Here is a 25,604-nt window from a genome sequence, read left to right on the forward strand (position 1 = left end):
TGATTCATCACTTGTGAGAGGCAAGGAGTTCAGTGACACTGTATGTAATACTTTTGACCATATATGGAGAACCAAGGAACATAATGAGTTGGTTGATTGCTCCTACGTTCAGTGGACAAAGTGATGAAAGAAAATATGAACTCAGGGATTCTAACTCCTGGCTTCAAAAGCAGATACTGAGCCTCAAGTCTGCTAAGATTGCCCTGAGTGAGTCTTATCTCCTGTAGAGAAAGAGCTGAAATTGTGGAAAAGCAGAAACAAGTTTTCATCATGCGAGTGACTGATCTGCAACGAAAGGTGCATGCACAACCTTGCCAGGTGTCTAAACTTAAAGAGAGGGCATTGATTGGAGAGGAATGGGACCTGGCAATTTGGACTGAGGATGTGTGGAAGGACCCTGGTAAAGCTGGGGGCACTGAGCTTGTAAACTCTGATGAACCTTTTTTGTCAGAAGAAACAGCTTCCCCATCCAGAGTAGTGGCAACATCTCCTCCCCAACCCATGCTGCCATCAGCTTTTCCACGATTGTCTGAGGAGATAAACCCTGCACCCCTGAGGCAGCAGTGATGGCTTCCCCTGAGGCAGTTGCCAGGCAAGATAATGTTGGTTCTTCTCAGGAGCCACCACAAACACACCTGTTTGCTTCCAGACATATAATTAGACTAAAGTCCTGGCAGAACCCTAGAAGTGAGGTTCAGAGTGTGACCCGTGAGGAGGTGCACTACACTTGAAAATAACTGCTTGAGGTTTCTAATTTATATAAATAGAAATGTTGAGATCAGGCTTGGGAATGGATATTCAGTGTGTGGCATAATGGTGGAAAAAAACTTAGAGTTGGATCAGGCTGAATTTATTGATTTAGGCTCACTAAGTAAGGACTCTGCATTTAATGTTCCAGCACGGGGAGTTTAAAAAGGTTCTAATAGTTTATTTGCTTGGTTAGCTGAAATATGAATTAAAAGGTGGACCACTGTGAGTGGGCTGGAAATGCCTGATCTCTCTTGATTTAATGTAGAGGAAAAGATCCAAAGGCTTAGGAAGATTGGGATGGTGGAGTGGATTAGTCACTTTAGACAAACTCATCACAGCTGGAAGGGTCTAGAAGATACACCTTTGCCCAATGTTTTGCGAAATAGATTTGTGAGGGCAACACTTGCATTTTGCAGAGCCCTGTAATTGATCTTCTCTGTATGTCAGATCTAACAGTGGTAACTGCAGTTACTCAACTACAAAATTTAAATACAATGGGAATTATCTCAAGATGGCAGAGGCCAAGTGGCAGCACTCAACCATTAAAGACAAGGCGGGCATAGCTATCATAATGGACAGCAGAGGCAAAGTGGCAATCAGAATAGTCTGACTCGTGTAGAGCAAGCCTACTGCATTTCTACTTAATTTATACAAGCAGAAAACTTCCAGGTTGAATGAATAAAAGACTGATTTGAATTATTAAAAATCAAAGATGAATCACAGCCCCTTAATCAATTTCCAGACTTGAGCCAGTTTACAGACCCAGAAACCCTTGTATGAACAGGGGGCAGGGTCCCCTTGAGGAAGAACCCCACTACATTACTGACAATTTATCCAGTGAATATTTCTTCTATCCTTCCCCAAGGAGACCTCTGGCCTTTTACCAGGGTAATTGTGGATTTTGGAAAGGAAAATAATCAGATATTTCAGGGACTACTGGACACTGACTCTTAGCTGACATTTATTCCAGGTGATCCAAAACATAATTGTAGTCCCCTAGTTAAAGTAGGGACATATGGAGATCAGATAATTAATAGAGTTTTAGCTTAGGTCTGACTTACAGTGGGTCTAGTGGGTCTCCAGACTCAACCTGTGCTCATTTCCCCAGTGCCAGAATGCATAATTGGTATAGACATATATAGCAGCTGGCAGAACACTCACATTGGCTGCCTGACTGGTAGGGTGAGGATTATTATGGTGGGAAAAGCCAAATGAAAGCCAATGGAGCTACCTCTACATAGAAAAAATAGTAAATCAAAACCAACATGGCATCCCTGGAAGGACTGCAGAGATTAGTGCCACCATCAAGGACTTGAAAGACGCAAGGGTTGTGATTCCTACCACACCCCCAGTCAACTCTCCCATTTGGCCTGTTCAAAAGACAGATGGATCTTGGAAAATGACAATGAATTATGAATTATTTTAAGCTTAACCAAGTGGTGACCCCAGTTGCGGTTGCTGCACCAGATGTGGTTTCATTGCTTGAGCAAATTAACACATCTCTTGGTACTTGTTATGCAGCCATTGACTTGACAAACACCTTTTTCTCCATTTCTGTTTATAAGGCCCACTAGACGCAATTGACCCTCAGCTGGCAAGGCTAGTAATATACCTTTACTGTCCTACCTCAGGGGTATATTAACTCTCTGGCTTTGTGTCACAATCTTATTCGGAGACACCTTGAACAGTTTTCACTTCCACAAGCTATCACACTGGTCCACTACATTGATGGAATTATGCTGATTGGATCCAGTGAGCAAGAAGTAGAAAACACACTGGACTTATTGGTGAGACATTTGCATGACAGAAGATGAGAAATAAATCCAACTAAAATTCAGGGACCTTCTATCTCAGGAAAATTTCTAGGGGTCCAGTGGTGTGGGGCCTGTCAAAATATTCCTTCTAAGGTGAAGAATAAGTTGTTGCATTTGGCCCCTCCTACAACCAAGAAAGAGGCACAACACCTAGTGGGCTGATTTGGATTTTGGAGGCAACACATTCCTCATTTAAGTGTGACGTGAAAGGCTGCCAGTTTTGAGTGTCATCCAGAACAGGAGAAGGCTCTGCAGCAGGTCCAGACTGCTGTGCAAGCTGCTCTGCCATTTGGACCATAAGACCCAGCAGATCCAATGATGCTTGAAGTGTCAGTGGCAGATAGGAATGCTGTTTGGAGCCTTTGGCAGGTGCCCATAGGTGAATCACAGCAGAGGCCTCTGGGATTTTAGAGCAAGTCCCTGCCATCTTTGCAGATAACTGATCTCCTTTTGAGAGACAGCTCTTGGCCTGTTACTGGGCTTTGGTGGAAACTGAACGTTTGACTATGGGTCATCAAGTCACCATGTGACCTGAATTGCCTATTCATGAACTGGGAGCTTTCTGACCCATCTAGCCATAAAGAGGGTCATGCACAGCTGCATTCCATCATCAAATGGAAGTAGTTCATACGTGATCACACTCTAAGAGGTCCTGAAGGCATAAGTACTTTAGTGAGGAAGTGGCTCAAATGCCCATGGTCTCCACTCCTGCCACTTTGCCTTCTCTGCCCCAGCCTACATCCATGGCCTCGTGGGGAGTTCCCTATGATCAGTTGACAGGGGAACAAAAGACTAGGGCCTGGCTCAGAGATGGTTCTGGACGATTTGCAGAAACCACCCAAAAGTAGACAGCCACAGCACTACAGCCCCATTCTAGGACATCCCAGAAGGAGATCTGTGAAGGGAAACCTTCCCAGTGGGCAGAACTCTGAACAGTAAACCTGGTTGTGTAATATCCATGGAAGGAGAAATGGATGGCCAAATGTGCAATTATATTCTGATTCATGGGCTGTAGCCAATGGTTTGGCTGGATGATTAGGGACTTGGAAAAAGCATGATTGGAAAATCAGTGACAAAGAAATTTGGGGAAGAGGTATGTGGATGAACCTCCCTGAGTGGTCCAAACTGAAAATATTTGTGTCTCATGTGAGTGCTCACCAACAGGTGACCTCAGCAGAGCAGCATTTTAATATTCAAGTGGATAGGATGACCCGTTTTGTGGACACCACTCAGCCTGTTTCCCCAGCCACCCCTGTCACCCCCCAATAGGCCCATGAACAAAGTGGCCATGGTGTCAGGGAAGGAGGTTACACATTGGCTCAACAACATGGACTTCCACTCAAGAAGGCTGACCTGGCTATAGCCACTGCTGAGTGCCCAATTTTCCAGCAGCAGAGACCAACACTGAACCCTCGATACGGCATCATTCCTCAGAGTGATCAGCCAGCTACCTGGTGGCAGGTTGATTATATTGGACCTCTTCCATCATGGAAAGGGCAGAGGTTTGTCCTCACTGGAATAGACACTTACTCTGGATATGAGTTTGCCTATCCTGCATGCAATGCTTCTGCCAAGACTACCATCTGTGGACTCACCGAATGCCTTATCTACCATCATGGTATTCCATGCAGCATTGCCTCTGACCAAGGCCCTCCCTTTACAGCTAAAGAAGTGTGGCAGTGGGCTCACGTTCATGGAATTCACTGGTTACTATGTTCTTCATCATCCTGAAGCAGCTGGATTAATAGAATGGTGCAATGGCCTTTTGAAGTCACAATTACAACACCAGTTATTTGACAATACTTTGCAGGGCTAGGGCAAAGTGCTCCAGAAGGCCATGTATGCTCTGAATCAGCATTCATTATATGGTACTCTTTCTCCCATAGCCAGGATTCATGGGTCCAGGAATCCAGGGATGGAAGTGGAAGTGGTACCTCTCACCATCACCCCTAGTGATCCACTAACAAAATATTTGCTTCCCGTTCCCACATTACGTTCTGCTGGCCTAGAGGTCTTAGTTCTAGAGGGAGGAACACTGCCACCAGGAGACACAGCAACGATTCCATTAACCTGGAAGTTAAGATTGCCACCTCAACATTTTGGTCACGTCTTACCTTTAAGTCAACAGGCTAAGAAGAGAGTCACAATGTTGGCTGGGGTGATTGACCTGGACTATCAAGATGAAATAAATCTACTACTCCACAATGGAGGTAAACCTTCAAGAATGAAGGTTTGGGTCACTCCCCAAGGTAAAAACCATTACCTGCTGAGATGCTTGCTGAAGGCAAAGGCAATACAGAATAGGCAATAGAAGAAGATAGTCATCAATACCAGCAACGGCTACATGACCAGCTGCAGAAGCTAGGACTGTAATTGTATTTCCTCCTTCTTTTGTTAACAACATGTTTGTTCAAGTATACACTTGTACTAAGAAAATATCTTCAATTTTTGTTTTCTCCTTTACCATGTGACATAAGATTTATTGACTTCACATCAGCATTTAAGTATTGTTAACTTTACGTAATAGTATTTGGGTTGGGGATTGGTGTGTTTCCAGTTGCACCAAGTATAGTTGCATTATGTTAGGTATAATTATGACCTTATTATTGTCTTTATTTAAAGATTATGTATGATCTCAGTAGATATGTATGGGTTCAAGTTGACAAAGGGTAAACTTGTGATGATTAATACTGAGTGTCAACTTGATTGGGTTGAAGGATACAAAGTATTGATCATGGCTATGTCTGTGAGGGTGTTGCCAAAGGAGAATAACATTTGAGTCAGTGGGATGGGAAAGGTAGACGCACCCTTAATCTGGGTGGGCACAATCTAATCAGCTCCCAGCGTGACTAGAATATAAGCAGGCAGAAAAGTGTGAAAAGAGAGACTGGCCTAACCTTCCAGCCTACATCTTTCTCCTGTGCCGGATGCTTCCTGCTCTTGAACATTGGACTTCAAGTTCTTCAGTTTTGGAACTCAGACTGGTTCTCCTTGCTCCTCAGCCTGCAGAAGGCCTATTGTGGGACATTGTGATCATGTGAATTAATACTTAACAAACTCCCCTTTGTATATATAAATATTTATTATATATATGTATATGTGTGTGTATATATATGTATGTGTATATATATGTGTGTGTGTATATATATATACCCATTCCATTAGTTCTGTCCCTCTAGAGAACCCTAATACATGGATAAAAATAATACTCATATGAGTTTGTTCTAAAAATTACACAAGCTTAGATTTCAGCTTCCATGCGATTTCAGATTGTCATTCTTTTGTACTGCACAGCCAAATGCATCAGCACTGGTTTTGTTCACATTACTCTTCTAGGTTAAACCCTTATTGATGCCTTTATTGTGGCTTATAACAATATTATGTTCAACTTGCTTTTTCTTCTATATGTACAGACATAAAATAACATTTATATCCAAAAAGAAAAGATACAAATGCAAAAGAAAATTTCAGAAAGTCATGTGAAATTGTAGATCAACAAAATATAACTACATCAATAGTAAAACTAACATTTTGGAAAGAAATTAATGAGACCTGTTGAAAATATTTCACTCACCTTTTGGTTTCAAAGCTTTTCTTTTGCTGTATTTCATGATGTTTTCAGCCAAAATTATGTTAAATGACTGTTAGTGGATCCCTCCAAATGGTACTAATGTCAAAATTATGAAATCCTGAAAATTTGTCTTTGAAATATTTACCACTCTTTCTGAGCAATTTTATCCATTTTTGGCATTTTACTTCTACCCATGCCCAAGTTATCCCCAAAACACATTTCCAATATGGTATTAAAGAATTAATGTGAGGAAATTAGCATTTTCTAATATGAGTATATGAAGAAGTAATTCTTAACCCAAAAAAGTATTTAAAAACAATTTTAGCTTTTCTATGGCATATATTTTAAGCACAGTCTTTCTGGTAACTCCAAATTATTCCATTTTGGTAGCCTAATAAGGTTAGCTCTCATTCCTAAATAGATTCCTCTTATACCACCCTGAAACAGACAATATAGCTGAGCACAGCAATGTGGCCTAAACACTTCAATATAGGCTGAAAACATTTATGTTATACAATTAACCTAAAAATCATATTTGACTCATGCATAGGCATGCCTACACCCAGAAAGGAAAAAAAAGAAAGATGATGATAGATGGGTGTGTACACAGCAGGAGCAGGAAGCTCAGTGCATTTTTGACACATTCTCATTCCAAGCACTATATTCTTTCCAAGCACTATAGTAGACTCATGACCTTTCATGTTATTAGTTGGAAACAAAAGCCATTGCATTCATAAGATCTAATGAGGTCTGAAAGCAGAATATCTTCTGTAAGTTTAGTAAGCTGTGCAATAGCCACCTGATGGCCTTCAGAGTACTACAAATAAATTTCCTCAGGAAGTAGATGCCTTTGCAAGGCTGAAGCAGAAACAAGTCATGGTAAGAAACAAACCACAATGGACAATGGGAAATCAGTGTAAAAGGCAAAATTTATTACTCTATTAAAACATGATTATCATTTTAAATATATTATAACTCCTTTCCAAATTGGCAAAGTAAAATTCTAATGGTGAAGCTGGGTTTTTGCATAAGCCTACACTTTCAGAAGAGACTGAGAAAATTATAGTCATGTGTGGCAAATTAAAGTGAGACACCCTTTACCTGATTGAAGAAGTGTACAAATCATGGCAACTGAATTTATCAAGCCAAATTTTGAATTTTCTTTGTTCATGATATCCTCTGATGGGGATGCTTTCCTAAACAACTAAGTGATGCTGACAAACAATTCTACCATCTATTAGAGGTAAACAATTTTTTTCCTGTTTTACTGCATAAACTATGTTACTTCATCTTGTAACCATATAAGCCTGCAGTTCTCTACAGGATATCTGAGTAGAAAGGGTAAGGTTTTTGGCTTTCTTTTCGTAAGTACAAAAATAGAACTTTATCTCTGTGAATTGGTCAATGTATGTTTCTTCTGCTTCCATTTAGAATGTCACCCTGAATCTACTAATGTCTTACATTTGTGGGGATATTTTGTTATGAAGAATGGAGACTCCAATGAGGAAATATTTACTGTAAGTTTAAAATGTTCACTGCAACTGCTGCATGCTTTGTGAAAGGAAATGTGGCTGTCTGGATAGAAAGCTCCTTTCTCTAATGATTTAAAACGGCATTGACAAAAACCAGGTGTCCAGACTTATATTAAATACTGCTCCTAACAATTCTATGTAAAAATAAGATGGTAGTTTGTTAAACTGACATCTGTTTTGTGAGTTATGGGGGAAACCTTAAAATTTTAAATATATGGTTTCTGTCAACCAAATTAAGCAGCATTCAAATAGTAAATACATTTAAATGTCTAAATACTTTCATAAGATGAGACTTTGCATATTTTCTTGGTTTGGGACATTTCCCACGTGTGCATTCTCGGGTAAGACATGATGGCTTCAAATATCACAAAAGGATTTTCATCAAGCCCTAGAAACTAGCACAGCTGTTAAATCTCAGTGGGGTGATTCCCCATTTATAAGGAATATTTCTTTGGATATATATTTCTAATTTGAGAACATGAGAAACATCTTAGAAAGGGGCTCCAAGTGTTTCGCTGTCTTTTAAAGAAGGAATTCCTTTTGTTTTCCTCACTCTAAATAATAAAATAGTTGTTATTTTTATGTCTGCTAATTTTACATTTGAAGTTTGATTCTGAAGTGTGTAATTCATATTTGATTCTGAAGTGTGTAATTCATATTATATATAATTGTACATATTGTGAATATGTACAATTATATATAATCTTAGAGAAATTAATACAAGCCATACTAAGATATCAGTGAGACTTACTCATGCCACTACATTCTCATGATAAGAGCTAGTCAGTGTATTTTGTATATACTGAATTTCCCTGGATTAAAGAGTTGGAGATAATAGATTCTCTTTTAGTAAAAGATTTCTCAATGAAGTTTTCTTTCATAAAATATCAGGATAAAGACTTTATAGCACTACTAGCTTTTTTCCTAAGAAACAAAATATAACTGAAAACTGTAGACTACATAAGCATGACACAGGATGGCACTATCTGTTTATTACAGTTGCCAAGTTGCACCATAATGTTGAATATTGAAATTGGCTTTGCCTAATTTCTCTGACCACAAGTATAGGTGGGGTTTTTCCTCCATTGAAGTAGTTCCAAAGTGACTGAGACTCGAGATAGTATTGAAGCCCAGACAGACTAAGCAGCTGCATGGTTCTGGGAATCTTCAGAAGAGCTGAAGTCAGCAACACTTCTTGGACTGACCTTCCTCAGAAACTGAGTTTTGGCATGGTTGTGAAGAAAGATCTCCTCAGTTGACTTGAATCCTCTAAGTGGAATTTTCTTCTTCCTAAGTGGTTCCTCTTCCTCACCCATCAAGCAAGTTACTGAGGAGAAGGCTGGTTATCTTACCAATTACTAAGACTGGGTTGGAGGAGGGGAAAATTAATTATCTATGTATCCCTAACAGCAAAATTTAGTCCAAAGCTGGTGCTTAATAGGCGCTTGAAATTTGATGAATTTTAGAGTCCTTGGGGAAAGGGAGAGGTTGCCCTTTGCTCACTCTATGTTGATGTCTTGCTTTATGCAGCTGTGCATGTGGGTGTCATAGAAGGGTGAGAAAAAAAATTCACTTGAGAGCAACATGTTTTTCCACTTGGTCAAAATTGTTGTTCGAGATTAAAAAATCATATTTATCTGTAGTTCCATGGGGGTGTAAAACAATAACGTATCACCAGAATTAGACTTACAAACTGGCAACTGCTTATGTGTACTGTTTTGAGGCTGAGAAAATGAACCCCTACCTGATGTGTCTTCTAGTCCTGTCTGTGAATTTCTGATATATGGTCTTTACTACTTTAAGATGAGTTCCTTCTATACCCAGCTTGTTGATAATTTTTATACAAAAAAAAAATGCTATTGAGGTGATCACATGGTTTTTGTCCTTAATTCTACTTATGTAATATATCACATATATTGATTTGCATATGTTGAACCGTCCTTTCATCTCTGATATAAAACCCAATTAATCATGATGTACTGTTCACATAAATTTCAGAATAAGCTTGTTTATATCTAAAAAAGTAAATGCAGGGATTTTTATATAAATGGTGTTAAAACAATTAATTTGAGGATAATTTGAATCTTTACTTCATTGATTCTTCTAACTGATGAACATGTTATATCATTCAATTTATTTAAGTCTTTAATTTTTTATATTTATTTTTACTGTTTTCATTTTACATCTTTACATTTTATGGGTACATAGTAGGTGTATATATTTATGGCATATGTGAGACATTTTGATATAGACATGCACAGTGAAATAATCAAATCATTAAAAATGAGGTATCCATCCCCTCAACCACTTATCCTTTGTGTTATAATCAAATTGCACTCTTTTTGTTATTACAAAATGTACAATTAAGTTATTATTGACTATAGTCATCTTTCTTTGTTACAAAATAGTAGGTCTTATTAATTCTTTCTAACTATCTTTTGTACCCATTAACCATTCCACCTACCCTTCCTCCTCCCACTACCCTTCTCAACCTTGGGTAACCACACTTTACTCTCTGCCTGTGAGATTAATTGTTTTTATTTTTAGATTCCACAATTAACTGATAACACGCAATGTTTGTCTTTCTGTGCCTGGACTATTTCATTTAACATAATAATCTCCAGTTCCATCCCTGTTGTTGCAAATGACAGGATCTTAGTTATTTTGTGGATGAATAGTACTCTGCTGTGTATATGTACTGCATTTTCTTTATCCATTCATCTGTTGATGGACATTTAGGTTGCTTCCAAATCTTGCTTCTGTGAACAGTGCTGGAAAAAGCATGGGAGCACAGACATGTCTTTAATACACTGCTTTTCTCTCTTTTGGGTATACATCAAAGAGTGGGATTGCTGGATCATATGGGACCTCAATTTTTCTTTTTTTTTTTTTTTAGGAAGCTCCAAACTGTTCTTTATAAAGGTTGTACACAACAGTGTACAATGGTTCATTTTCACCACATTCTCAGCATCATTTGCCATTGTGTGTCTTTTCGATATAAGCCGTTTTAACTGGGATGAGACGATATATTACTGTAGATTTGATCTGAATTTCTCTGATATTCAATGGTGCTGAACACCATTTTTTAACTTTTATTTTAGGTTAGGGGAACTTGTGAAGGTTTGCTACATAGGTTAACATGTGTCACGAGGGTTTGTGCATGTTATTTCATCACATAGGTATTAAGCCTAGTACCAATAGTTGCCTTTTCTACTCCTCTCTCTCCACCCATATTCTCTTCTCAAGTAGATCCAGTGTCTGTTGTTACCTTCTTTGTGTTCATAAGTTCTTATCATTTAGCTTCCATTTGTAAGTAAGAACATGCGGTATTTGTCTTTCTGTTCTTGCATTAGTTTGCTAAGGAAAGTAGCCTCCAGATCCATCCGTGTTCCTGCAAAATACATAATCTTGTTTTTTTTAGTACCTGCATTTATTCCATTGTGTATATGTACCTCATTATCTTTATCCAATCTGTTATGGATGGCCATTTAGGTTGATTCCATGTCATTGCTATTGTGAATAGTGCTGAAATGAACATTTGTGTGCATGTATCTTTATCATAAAATGATTTGTATTCCTCTGGGTATATGCCCAGTAGTAGGATTGCTGGGTAAAATGGTTGTCCTGCTTTTAGCTCTTTGAGGAATCATCATACTGCTTTCCACAATGGTTGAACTAGTTCACCATCCCACTAACAGTGTACAAGTGTTCCCTTATCTCTGCAATCTTGCCAGCATTTAATATTTTTGACTTTTTCATTATAGTTATTTTGTCTAGTGTGAGAAGGTATCTAGTTGTGGTTTTGATTTGCATTTCTCTAGTGATCAGTGATATTGAGCTTTTTATCATATGCTTGTTGGTCATATGCATGTCTTCTTTTGAGAAGTGTCTGTTTACATCCTTTGCCCACTTTTAATTGAGTTGTTTGTTTTCCTCTAGTAAATTTAAGTTTCTCATAAATGCTGGATATTAGACCTTTGTCAGATATATAGTTTGAATATAATTTTTCCCGTTCTGTAGGTTGTCTGTTTGCACTGTTGATACTTTCTTTAGCTGTGCAGAAGCTCTTAAGTTTAACTAGATCCTACGTGTCAACTTATAGTTTTGTTGCAATTGCTTTTGCTGTCTTTGTCATAAAATCTTTGCCTGTTCCTATGTCTAGGATTATATTGACTATGTTGTCTTTTAGGGATTTTACACTTTCAGTTTTACATTTAAGTTTTTAATACATCTTAAATTTATTTGTGTGTATGATGTAAGAAAGAGGTCCACCTTCAGTCTTCTGTATATAGCTAGCCAGTTATCCCAGCAACATTTACTGAATAGGTAGTCATTTCCCCATTGCTTATTTTTGTCAGCTTTGTCAAAGATCAGATGGTCATAGATAAGTAGCCTTTTTCTGGGCTCTCTATTCTGTTCCATTGGTCTATGTACCTGTTTTGTACAAGTACTATGCTGTTTTGGTTACTCAGCCTTGTAGTATATTTTGAAGTCTGGTAACATTATGCCTCCAGGTTTGTTCTTTTTGCTGAGGATTGCCTTGGCCATTCAGGCTCTTTTTTTGTTTCATATGAATTTTTACAAAGTTTTTTCTTGTTCTGTGAAGAAAGTCATTTGTAGCTTGACAGGAATAGCATTGAATCTGTAAATTGTTTTTGGCAGTATAAGCATTTAATGACACTGATTCTTCCTATCAATGAGCATGAGATGTTTTTCATTTATTTGTGTCTTCTTTGATTTATTTGAGCAGTGTTTTGTAATTCTCATTGTGGAGATCTTCCATCTCCCTGATTAACTGTATTCCTAGGCATTTTTTTGAAGCAATTGTGAATGGGATTAGCATTATGATTTGCCTCTCAGTTTGGCTGCTGGTGTATAGGAATCTTGGTGATTTTTTGAATATTGATTTTGTATTTTACAGCTATGCTGAAGTTGTTTATTAGTTTGAGGAGCTTTTGGGCCAAGACTATGGGGTTTTTTAGATGTAGAATCATGTCATCTTCAAACAGGGATAGTTTGAATTTCTCCTTTGCTATTTGGATGCACATTATTTCTTTTTCTTTTTTTTTTTTCTTATTTATTTATTTATTTATTTATTTATTTATTTATTTTTTGCCTGATTGCTCTGGCTAAGATTTCCAACATTATGTTGAATAGAAGTAGTTAGAAGGTTCATTCTCATTTTGTGCCAGTTTTCAAGGGGAATGCTTCCGGTTTTGCCCATTCAGTATAATGTTGGCTGCAGATTTGTCATAGATGGCTCTTATTATTTTGAGGTGTATTCCTTCAATACTTAGTTGAAGGAACTTAGAGAGTTTTTAACATGAAAGGATGTTGGATTTTATTGAAAATGCTTTCTGCATCTAGTGAGAAAATCACGTGCTTTTTTGTCTTTAGTTTTGTTTATGTAATGAATATTTATTATTTTGTTTATGTTGAACCAACTTTTCATTCCAGGGCTGAAGCCTACTTAATCATGGTGGATTAGCTGTATGACGTGCTGCTGGATTGGGTTTGCAAGTATTTTGTTGAGGATTTTTTGCATTGATGTTCATCAAAGATATTGGCCTAACATTTTTTATTTTTGTGTAATTCTTGGTCAGGTTTTGGTATCTGAATGATGCAGACCTTAACAGAATGAGTTTGGGAGGAGTGCCTCCTCCTCATTTTTTTGGAATAGTTTATGTAGGAATGGGACCAGCTCTTCTTTGTATATCTAGTAAAATTCAGCTGTGAATCCATCAGGTCCCATGCCTTTTTGTTGTTGTTGTTATTGTTAAGCTATTTATTAATGATTCAATTTTTGAACTTATTATTGGTCTTTTCAGGGAGTCAGTTTCTTCCTGGCTCAGTGCTGAAAAGGGTTATGTGTCTAGAGGTGTATTCATATCTTCTGGGTTTTCTATTTTGTGCACATGGAATTGTTCATAGTAGTTTTGATAATTATTTTTATTTCTGTAGAATCAGTGGTAACATTTCTTTTGTCATTTCCAATTGTGTTTATTTGTATCTTATCTCTTTTCTTCTTTATTGGTCTAGTTGGTTGCCTATCTTATTAATTTTTTCAAAAAAAAATCCTGAAATGGGTTGGGCGGAGCAAGATGGCTGAATAGGAACAGCTCCAGTCTCCAACTCCCAGCGCGAGCGACACACAAGACCGGTGATTTCTGCATTTTCAACAGAGGTACTGGGTTCATCTCACTGGGGAGTGCCGGACGATCAGTGCTGGTCAGCTGCTGCAGCCCGACCAGCGAGAGCTGAAGCAGGGCGAGGCATCGCCTCACCTGGGAAGCGCAAGGGGAAAGGGAATCCCTTTTCCTAGCCAGGGGAACTGAGACACACAACACCTGGAAAATCGGGTAACTCCCACCCCAATACTGCGCTTTAAGCAAACAGGCACACCAGGAGATCATATCCCACACCTGGCCGGGAGGGTCCCACGCCCAGGGAGCCTCCCTCATTGATAGCACAGCAGTCTGCAATCTGGCGACAAGGCAGCAGCAAGGCTGGGGGAGGGGCGCCCGCCATTGCTGAGGCTTAAGTAGGTAAACAAAGCTGCTGGGAAGCTCGAACTGGGTGGAGCTCACAGCAGCTCAAGGAAACCTGCCTGTCTCTGTAGACTCCACCTCTGGGGACAGGGCACAGTAAACAATAACAAAAACAGCAGAAACCTCTGCAGATGCAAACGACTCTGTCTGACAGCTTTGAAGAGAGCAGTGGAACTCCCAACATGGAGGTTGAGATCTGAGAAGGGACAGACTCCCTGCTCAAGTGGGTCCCTGACCCCTGAGTAGCCTAACTGGGAGACATCCCCCACTAGGGGCAGTCTGACACCCCACACCTCACAGGGTGGAGTACACCCCTGAGAGGAAGCTTCCAAAGCAAGAATCAGACAGGTACACTCGCTGTTCAGAAATATTCTATCTTCTGCAGCTTCTGCTGCTGATACCCAGGCAAACAGGGTCTGGAGTGGACCTCAAGCAATCTCCAACAGACCTACAGCTGAGGGTCCTGACTGTTAGAAGGAAAACTATCAAACAGGAAGGACACCTACACCAAAACCCCATCAATACATCACCATCATCAAAGACCAGAGGCAGATAAAACCACAAAGATGGGGAAAAAGCAGGGCAGAAAAACAGGAAATTCAAAAAATAACAGCGCATCTCCCCCGGCAAAGGAGCGCAGCTATTCGCCAGCAACAGATCAAAGCTGGACGGAGAATGACTTTGACGAGATGAGAGAAGAAGCCTTCAGTCCATCAAACTTCTCAGAGCTAAAGGAGGAATTACGTACCCAGTGCAAAGAAACTAAAAATCTTGAAAAAAAAGTGGAAGAATTGATGGCTAGAGTAATTAATGCAGAGAAGGTCATAAACGAAATGAAAGAGATGAAAACCATGACACGAGAAATACGTGACAAATGCACAAGCTTCAGTAACCGACTCGATCAACTGGAAGAAAGAGTATCAGCGATTGAGGATCAAATGAATGAAATGAAGTGAGAAGAGAAACCAAAAGAAAAAAGAAGAAAAAGAAATGAACAAAGCCTGCAAGAAGTATGGGATTATGTAAAAAGACAAAATCTACGTCTGATTGGGGTGCCTGAAAGTGAGGGGGAAGATGGAACCAAATTGGAAAACACTCTTCAGGATATCATCCAGGAGAACTTCCCCAACCTAGAAGGGCAGGCCAACATTCAAATCCAGGAAATACAGAGAACGCCACAAAGATACTCCTCAAGAAGAGCAACTGCAAGACACATAATTGCCAGATTCACCAAAGTTGAAATGAAGAAAATACTGTTAAGGGCAGCCAGAGAGAAAGGTCGGGTTACCCACAAAGGGAAGCCCATCAGACTAACAGCAGATCTCTCGGCAGAAACTCTACAAGCCAGAAGAGAGTGGGGGCCAATATTCAACATTCTTAAAGAAAAGAATTTTAAACCCAGAATTTCATATCCAGCCAAACTAAGTTTCATAAGTGAAGGAGAAATACAATCCTTTACAGATAAGCAAATGCTTAGAGATTTTGTCACCACTAGGCCTGCCTTACAAGAGACCCTTAAGGAAGCACTCAACATGGAAAGGAACAACCGGTACCAGCCATAGCAAAAACATGCCAAAATGTAAAGACCATCGTGGCTAGGAAGAAACTGCATCAACTAACGAGCAAAATAACCAGTTAATATCATAATGGCAGGATCAAGTTCACACATAACAATCTTAACCTTAAATGTAAATGGACTAAATGCTCCAATTAAAAGACACAGACTGGCAAAATGGATAAAGAGTGAAGACCCATCAGTCTGCTGTATTCAGGAGACCCATCTCACACGCAGAGACATACATAGGCTTAAAATAAAGGCATGGAGGAAGATTTACCAAGCCAATGGAGAACAAAAAAAAGCAGGGGATGCAATCCTAGTCTCTGATAAAACAGACTTTAAACCATCAAAGATCAAAAGAGACAAAGAAGGCCATTACATAATGGTAAAGGGATCAATTCAACAGGAAGAGCTAACTATCCTAAATATATATGCACCCAATACAGGAGCACCCAGATTCATAAAGCAAGTCCTTAGAGACTTACAAAGAGACTTAGACTCCCATACAATAATAATGGGAGACTTCAACACTCCACTGTCAACATTAGACAGATCAATGAGACAGAAAGTTAACAAGGATATCCAGGAATTGAACTCATCTCTGCAGCAAGCAGACCTAATAGACATCTATAGAACTCTCCACCCCAAATCAACAGAATATACATTCTTCTCAGCACCACATCGTACTTACTCCAAAATCGACCGCGTAATTGGAAGTAAAGCACTCCTCAGCAAATGTACAAGAACAGAAATTATAACAAACTGTCTCTCAGACCACAGTGCCATCAAACTAGAACTCAGGACTAAGAAACTCAATCAAAACCGCTCAACTACATGGAAACTGAACAACCTGCTCCTGAATGACTACTGGGTACATAACGAAATGAAGGCAGAAATAAAGATGTTCTTTGAAACCAATGAGAACAAAGATACAACATACCAGAATCTCTGGGACACATTTAAAGCAGTGTGTAGAGGGAAATTTATAGCACTAAATGCCCACAAGAGAAAGCAGGAAAGATCTAAAATTGACACTCTAACATCGCAATTAAAAGAACTAGAGAAGCAAGAGCAAACACATTCGAAAGCTAGCAGAAGGCAAGAAATAACTAAGATCAGAGCAGAACTGAAGGAGATAGAGACACAAAAAACCCTCCAAAAAATCAATGAATCCAGGAGTTGGTTTTTTGAAAAGATCAACAAAATTGACAGACCACTAGCAAGACTAATAAAGAAGAAAAGAGAGAAGAGTCAAATCGACGCAATTAAAAATGATAAAGGGGATATCACCACCGACCCCACAGAAATACAAACTACCATCAGAGAATACTATAAACACCTCTACGCAAATAAACTGGTAAATCTAGAAGAAATGGATAATTTCCTGGACACTTACACTCTTCCATGTCTAAACCAGGAAGAAGTTGAATCCCTGAATAGACCAATAGCAGGCTCTGAAATTGAGGCAACAATTAATAGCCTACCAACCAAAAAAAGTCCAGGACCAGATGGATTCACAGCTGAATTCTACCAGAGGTACAAGGAGGAGTTGGTACCATTCCTTCTGAAACTATTCCAATCAATAGAAAAAGACGGAATCCTCCCTAACTCATTTTATGAGGCCAACATCATCCTGATACCAAAGCCTGGCAGAGACACAACAAAAAAGAGAATTTTAGACCAATATCCCTGATGAACATCGATGCAAAAATCCTCAATAAAATACTGGCAAACCGGATTCAGCAGTACATCAAAAAGCTTATCCACCATGATCAAGTGGGCTTCATCCCTGGGATGCAAGGCTGGTTCAACATTCGCAAATCAATAAACATAATCCAGCATATAAACAGAACCAAAGACATGAACCACATGATTATCTCAATAGATGCAGAAAAGGCTTTTGACAAAATTCAACAGCCCTTCATGCTAAAAACGCTCAATAAATTCGATATCGATGTAACGTACCTCAAAATAATAAGAGCCATTTATGACAAACCCAAAGCCAATATCATACTGAATGGGCAAAAACTGGAAAAATTCCCTTTGAAAACTGGCACAAGACAGGGATGCCCTCTCTCACCACTCCTATTCAACACAGTGTTGGAAGTTCTGGTTAGGGCAATTAGGCAAGAGAAAGAAATCAAGGGTATTCAGTTAGGAAAAGAAGAAGTCAAATTGTCCCTGTTTGCAGATGACATGATTGTATATTTAGAAAACCCCATTGTCTCAGCCCAAAATCTCCTTAAGCTGATAAGCAACTTCAGCAAAGTCTCAGGATACAAAATTAATGTCCAAAAATCACAAGCATTCTTATACACCAGTAACAGACAAACAGAGAGCCAAATCAGGAATGAACTTGCATTCACAATTGCTTCAAAGAGAATCAAATACCTAGGAATCCAACTTACAAGGGATGTAAAGGACCTCTTCAAGGAGAACTACAAACCACTGCTCAGTGAAATACAAGAGGACACAAACAAATGGAAGAACATACCATGCTCATGGATAGGAAGAATCAATATCGTGAAAATGGCCATACTGCCCAAGGTAATTTATAGATTCAATGCCATCCCCATCAAGCTACCAATGAGTTTCTTCACAGAATTGGAAAAAACTGCTTTAAAGTTCATATGGAACCAAAAAAGAGCCCGCATCTCCAAGACAATCCTAAGTCAAAAGAACAAAGCTGGAGGCATCACGCTACCTGACTTCAAACTATACTACAAGGCTACAGTAACCAAAACAGCATGGTACTGGTACCAAAACAGAGATATAGACCAATGGAACAGAACAGAGTCCTCAGAAATAATGCCACACATCTACAGCCATCTGATCTTTGACAAACCTGAGAGAAACAAGAAATGGGGAAAGGATTCCCTATTTAATAAATGGTGCTTGGAAAATTGGCTAGCCATAAGTAGAAAGCTGAAACTGGATCCTTTCCTTACTCCTTATACGAAAATTAATTCAAGATGGATTAGAGACTTAAATGTTAGACCTAATACCATAAAAATCCTAGAGGAAAACCTAGGTAGTACCATTCAGGACATAGGCATGGGCAAAGACTTCATGTCTAAAACACCAAAAGCAACGGCAGCAAAAGCCAAAATTGACAAATGGGATCTCATTAAACTAAAGAGCTTCTGCACAGCAAAAGAAACTACCATCAGAGTGAACAGGCAACCTACAGAATGGGAGAAAATTTTTGCAATCTACTCATCTGACAAAGGGCTAATATCCAGAACCTACCAAGAACTCAAACAAATTTACAAGAAAAAAACAAACAACCCCATCAAAAAGTGGGCAAAGGATATGAACAGACATTTCTCAAAAGAAGACATTCATACAGCCAACAGACACATGAAAAAATGCTCATCATCACTGGCCATCAGAGAAATGCAAATCAAAACCACAATGAGATACCATCTCACACCAGTTAGAATGGCGATCATTCAAAAGTCAGGAAACAACAGGTGATGGAGAGGATGTGGAGAAATAGGAACACTTTTACACTGTTGGTGGGATTGTAAACTAGTTCAACCATTATGGAAAACAGTATGGCGATTCCTCAAGGATCTAGAACTAGATGTACCGTATGACCCAGCCATCCCATTTCTGGGGATATACCCAAAGGATTATAAATCATGCTGCTATAAAGACACATGCACACGTATGTTTATTGCGGCACTATTCACAATAGCAAAGACTTGGAATCAACCCAAATGTCCATCAGTGACAGATTGGATTAAGAAAACGTGGCACATATACACCATGGAATACTATGCAACCATCAAAAAGGATGAGTTTGTGTCCTTTGTAGGGACATGGACGCAGCTGGAAACCATCATTCTTAGCAAACTATCACAAGAACAGAAAACCAAACACCGCATGTTCTCACTCATAGGTGGGAACTGAACAATGAGATCACTTGGACTCAGGAAGGGGAACATCACACACCGGGGCCTATCATGGCGAGGGGGGAGGGGGGAGGGAATGCATTGGGAGTTATACCTGATGTAAATGACGAGTTAATGGGTGCTGACGAGTTGATGAGTGCAGCACTCCAACATGGCACAAGTATACATATGTAACAAACCTGCACGTTATGCACATGTACCCTAGAACTTAAAGTATAATAATAATAAATTAAAAAAAAATCCTGCGTTTGTTTGTCTTGTGAATGGTTTCATGTGTCTTGGTTTCCTTCAGTTCAGCTCTAATTTTCATTATTTCTCACCCTCTGCTGGCTTCAGGGGGTGATTTTCTCTTGCTTCTTGTATTAGTTCATTTTCATATTCCTGATAAAGACATACCCAAGACTGGAAGGAAAAAGAGGTTTAATTGGACTTACAGTTTCACATGGCTGAGAAGGCCTCAAAATCATGGCGGAAAGTGAAAGGCACTTCTTACACTGTTGTGGCAAGAGAAAATGAGGAGAAAGCAAAAGGGGAAACCCCTGTTCAACCCATTAGATCTGGTACGTCTTATTCACTCTCACAAGAATAGTGCAGGAAAGACCAGCCCCATGATTCAATTGCCTCCCCCTAGGTCCCTCCCACAATACATGGTAATTCTGGGAGTCACAATTCAAGTTGAGATTTCGGTGGGGACACAGCCAAACCATATTATTCTGTCACCAGCCCCTCCAAATCTCATGTCCTCACATTTCAAAACCAATCATGCCTTCACAACAGTCGCCGAAGTCTTAACTCAGAAGTCCACAGTCCAAAGTCTCATCTGAGACAAGATGAGTCTCTTCTGCCTATGAACCTGTAATATAAAAAGCAAGCTAGTTATTTCCTAGATACCATGGGTGTACAGGTATTAGGTAAATACAGCCATTCCAAATGGGAGAAATTGGCCAAAACAAAGGGGTTTCAGGGCCTATGCAAGTTCTGACCACTGGGATCACTAATTCCCCTCTGGTTAGGGTGGGTTTAAATGCTCCCTCCATGGGCAGTCTTTAGCTGAGTTTAGTTTGGTTTTCCTTTCTGCTCTAACAGGACAGCACTGAGTTCAATGCCTGGTAATTGCTGTGTTCTTCCTCCCTAGGCACCCAGAGAGGCTCTCTACACAATGCTATTGCTGCTGAGGTTTCAGGGAGGGGTGGCATTGGTGATTCAAGGCTTTTTTCTATCTATTTAGTGTCACTTTCAGAGATTTGTATTTAAAAGCAGATATTATGAGGGCTTACCTGATATTGGGTTCTTATGAAGGTGTTTTTTTCTGTGTATATGGTTGTTAAATTGGTGTCCTTGTGGATAGGACGATTGGTGAAGCCTTCTATTCTGCCATCTTGCTGACCTCTTGTGACAAGTCTTTGATTTTTAAAAATCAACATTTAGTAATTTTCAACATACAGTTTCTGTACATGTTTTGTTACATTTATACATAAATATTTGTTCTTTATTTTGGGGAACTATTGTGAATAATACTGTGTAATTTCAGTTTCCATGTGTTTATTGCTACTATACAAATATAAAATTATTTGTTGCCTTAATATTCAACTTTGCTAAAAACACATTATTTCTAAGAATTTTGAGTGGTATATTTCTTGATATTTTCTACAGGTATAGTCATGTTTTCTGATAATAAGAAAAGTTTAATTTTCCCTTCTCAATCTGCCTTTAATTTTTTTTCTTGCCTTATTGCACTGGTTTGAACTTCCAATAGTATTTTGAATAAAAGAATTGAAAGTGAAAATCGTTACTTTATGACTTATTTTGGAAAAAATGCCTTTACTCCTTTACTATTAAACATGATATGAACTATAGGTTTCTAAAGACATTTACTATCAAGTTGAGGTAGTTCTCTATTCATAGTTTGCTGAGGGGTTTAAAGTGAATGTGTGTTAGATTTTGTCAAATACTTTCTCTGCACTAGTTGATATTTTCCTCTACCTGCTTTAGTATGTTAGTACATTGAATTACATTGTTTTATTTTAAAAGTTGAACCAGCCTTGTATCAATGGAATAAATCTCAGTAGGTCATGTTTTATAATTCTTTATGTATTGCTAAATTGAACTTCATAAGTGTTTGAGGATTTTTGAAAATATATTTATGAGAGATATTGGTCTGTAGTTTTTAATGTTTTCCTTTTGTATTACCTTTTTCTGATTTTAGTATTAGGGAAATGTTGGCCCCATAAAATTATTTGGGAACTATTGTCTTATGAAAGTTATTGTGTATAATTAGTATTGTTCTTTATTAAATGTCTGATATAATTTATTTTTGGAATCATCTGGACTCGAAGTTTTCTGTTTTATAATTTTTCAAATTTTATTAATTCAATTCATTCAATAGTTATTGAACTGTTTAGATTATCTATTTTATCTTAGGTGGGTTTGGTCATTTGCCATTTTTTTTAAATTTTTAAAGCATTTTGTTGAAAATATGATTTAACAATATTAAATATATTTTTTGAAAAAGGAAAAATATCAGCATAATTTTATCATTTTGACAAAACTGTTGCATTTTTCCCTCATTTTTTCCAGTGAGCTATATAATTTTATTTATTGTATATGCATAGTAACAAACCTGCACGTTATGCACATGTACCCTACAACTTAAAGTATAATAATAATAAATAAATTTTAAAAAAAAATTTAATAGGTCATTTGCCATTTTTAAGAAATTGGTCCATTCATCTAAGTTGTTAAATTTATGTCTATAGAACCATTCATAGTATTACCTTATTAGATTTATTATGTTTGCATGATCTCTACTGGCATTCTTTCTCTTATTTCTTGTACTGACAAATGTGTGTTTTATCTCTTATTTGTTTGTATTGCTTAAGGTTTATCAATATTTTCTGTCTTTTCAGAGAGCTGTACTTTGGGTTTGATTAATTTTCTCAATTGTTTTTCTGTCCAATTTTATTGATTTCTGATTTTTATTATATTATTCCTTCTGTTTGCCTTTTTGCTCTATTTTTTAGTTCTGTGAGTTGAAAGCTTATATTATTGATTGAGACCTGTATTCTTTTCTAATATAAGCATTTAGTGATCTCAATTTCTCTCTAGGCAGTCTTTTAGCTGTACCTTGCTTATTTTGATATGTTGTATTTTCACTTTCATTTAATTCAATATGTAATTTTGTTTCCCTTGAGACTTATTTGATTCATAAAATAATTAATTATATGCTGCTTAATTTCCAATAGTTTGGAAAGGTTTCTGTTTACTTCTAGCTTGAATTTTAATATGCAACTGATTATTAGTTTAATTCTTAGCTCGATTTGTAGCTTGACTCCATCATGGTGAGAGAACATACTATGTATAATTTTAGTTTTTAAAACATTGTTAAAATTGTTTTGTAATCCAGGATATTTACTATCTTCCTGAATGTTTAATATTTGCTTGCAAAGTGCATGTATTTTTCCCTTGCTGAATGACATATTAAAGGAACATTGTTTTATAATAATATTTCTGACACCAAATATGTGGGTTTTCTGCAATAAGCAATTCTTTAACTCTCTAGAGAAACCAACTGGCTGTCCTACACTTTAATTTAATTTTGACACTACTCCACTTAGTGGAGACATCACCAGTTAGGATGTCAGTTCCACATATCTACCTCCCACTTCAGATGCTAATCTCAAGTAGTGGGTCCCCAGGCTACTCACACTACTTATTTGGCTACAGACTAGGGGTTCCCACACCACTTCTAATGTTTGACAATTTGCTATAATGGCTCACAGAACTCAGGGAAACATTTTACTTACATTTACTGGTATATTATAAAGGATATTATAAAGTGTATACATGAATAGAGAGATAAACAGATAAATAAGGAAAGGTCTGGAAGGGTTCTAAGTGAAAGAGTTTCTGTCCCCATGGAGTTTGGGGAGTGTTACTATCCTGGCATGTAGATATATTTGCCAACCTGGAAGCTCTTCAAAGCCCATTGCTTAGGTTTTTTACATAGGTTACATTATGTAGGCATGATTGATTAATTCATTGACCATTGGTAATTAAACTCAATCTTCAGCCCCACTCCACTCCCTGAAGGGCTAAAAGTGAGGCTGAAAGTTTTAACTCTCTAATCATATGATGGTTCCTCTGGCTGATTACTCCCTTTCTAAAGGATTTAGGGGATTTTTGTTATTATGAATAACAATGACATTCTTTTCACTTCTATCACTCAGGGAATTCTAAGAGTTGAAAAAGTTTGGTGTCAAGAACCCAGGTCAAAGACTAAATATAGATTTCTTTTTATATCACAATGTTACACATGTTCTATAAATTTTTATTACATCCTGTTGATTGTATGTTGACATTCAGTTATTTTATATCTTGAAGATTTCATATCTGTATCACCTGTTTCATGTCTGTAGCACCATTGTGTCTTGAATGTATATAATGTGTTTTGATTTCACAGACTCACAGCTGAGACTCTGGACTTTGGACTTTTGCACTGGTGCTGGAACAAGTTAAGATTTGAGGCATTGCCATTTATGACAAACACACAGCCAACATGTTACTGAATGGGGAAAAGTTGAAAGCATTCCCCCTGAGAACTGGAATGAGACAAGGATGTCCACTTTCACCATTTTTATTCAACATAGTACTGGAAGTCCTATCCAGAGCAATCAGACAAGTGAAAGAAATAAAGGACATTCAAATTGATAAACAGGAAGTCAGACTGCTGCTGTTGCTGATGACATGGTTGTATATTTAGAAAACCCTAAAGACTTATCTGCAAAGCTTCTAGAACTGATAAATGAATTCAGTGAAGTTTCAGAATACAAAATTAATGTACACGAATCAGTAGTTCTGCTTACATCAAACAGTGACCAAGCTGAAAATCAAATCAAGAACTCAACCTGTTTAACAACAGTTGCAAGAAAACATACTTAGGAATATATCTAACCAAGGAGATGAAAGAATTCTACAAAGAAAATTACAGAACACTGCTGAGAGAAATCATAGGTGACACAAACAAATGGAAACACATCCCATGCTCATAGATGGGTAGAATCAATATTGTGAAAATGACCATACTGCCAAAAGCAATCCATAAATTCAATGTGATTCCCATGAAAATACCACCATCATTCTTCATAGAATTAGAAAAAAAATCCTAAAAAATTCATATGGAAGCAAAAAAGAGCCCATATAGCCAAAGCAAGACTAAGCAGAAAGAACAAATCTGGAAGTATCACATTACCCAATTTGAAACTACATGTAGTCACCAAAACAGCATGGTACTGGTATAAAAATAGGTGCACAGACCAGTGGAACAGAATAAAAAATCAAGAAATAAAGCCAAATACAGCCAACTGATTTTCAACAAAGCAAACAAAAACCTAGAGTTGGTAAAAGACACACTAGTAAACAAATGGTGCTAGGATAATTGGCAAGCCACATGTAGGAGAATGAAACTGGATTCTCATCTTTCACCTTATACAAAAATCAACTCAAGATGTATCAAAGACTTAAATCTAAGACCAGAAACCTTAAAAATTCTAGAAGATAAAATAGGAAAATCACTTCTAGATATTGGCTCACGCAAAGACTTAATGGCCCAAAGCAAATGCAACAAAAACAAAGATAAATAGATGGAACTTAATTAAACTAAAAAAGCTTCTGCACAGAAAAGAAATAATCAGCATAGCAAACCAACAACCCACAGACTGGGAGAAAATCTTTGCAATCTATACTTCCAGGAAAGGACTAATATCCAGAATTTACAAGGAATTCAAACAAATCAGCAAGAGAAAAACGATCTCATCAAAAATTGGGCTAAGGACATGCATAGACAATTCTCAAAAGAAGATGCATAAATGGCCAACAAACATATGAAAAAATAGTCAGCATCACTAATTATTGGGGA

At 37.9% G+C, this 25,604-nt stretch overlaps 1 protein-coding gene across 1 annotated transcript in view; it reads left to right on the forward strand.

Moving 5' to 3' along the window:
- The first annotated feature begins 270 nt into the window (after positions 1 to 270).
- The window catches only part of LOC100426574 (putative P2Y purinoceptor 10), a 99,387-nt gene continuing 74,053 nt past the window's right edge, over positions 271 to 25,604 (forward strand). The window contains 1 exon segment of the mRNA XM_015127724.3: positions 271 to 423. Coding sequence (XP_014983210.3) covers positions 271 to 423 — 153 coding nt within the window.

The sequence above is a fragment of the Macaca mulatta genome, chromosome X (genome assembly GCF_049350105.2).
Source record: "Macaca mulatta isolate MMU2019108-1 chromosome X, T2T-MMU8v2.0, whole genome shotgun sequence".
Taxonomy (NCBI): domain Eukaryota; kingdom Metazoa; phylum Chordata; class Mammalia; order Primates; family Cercopithecidae; genus Macaca; species Macaca mulatta.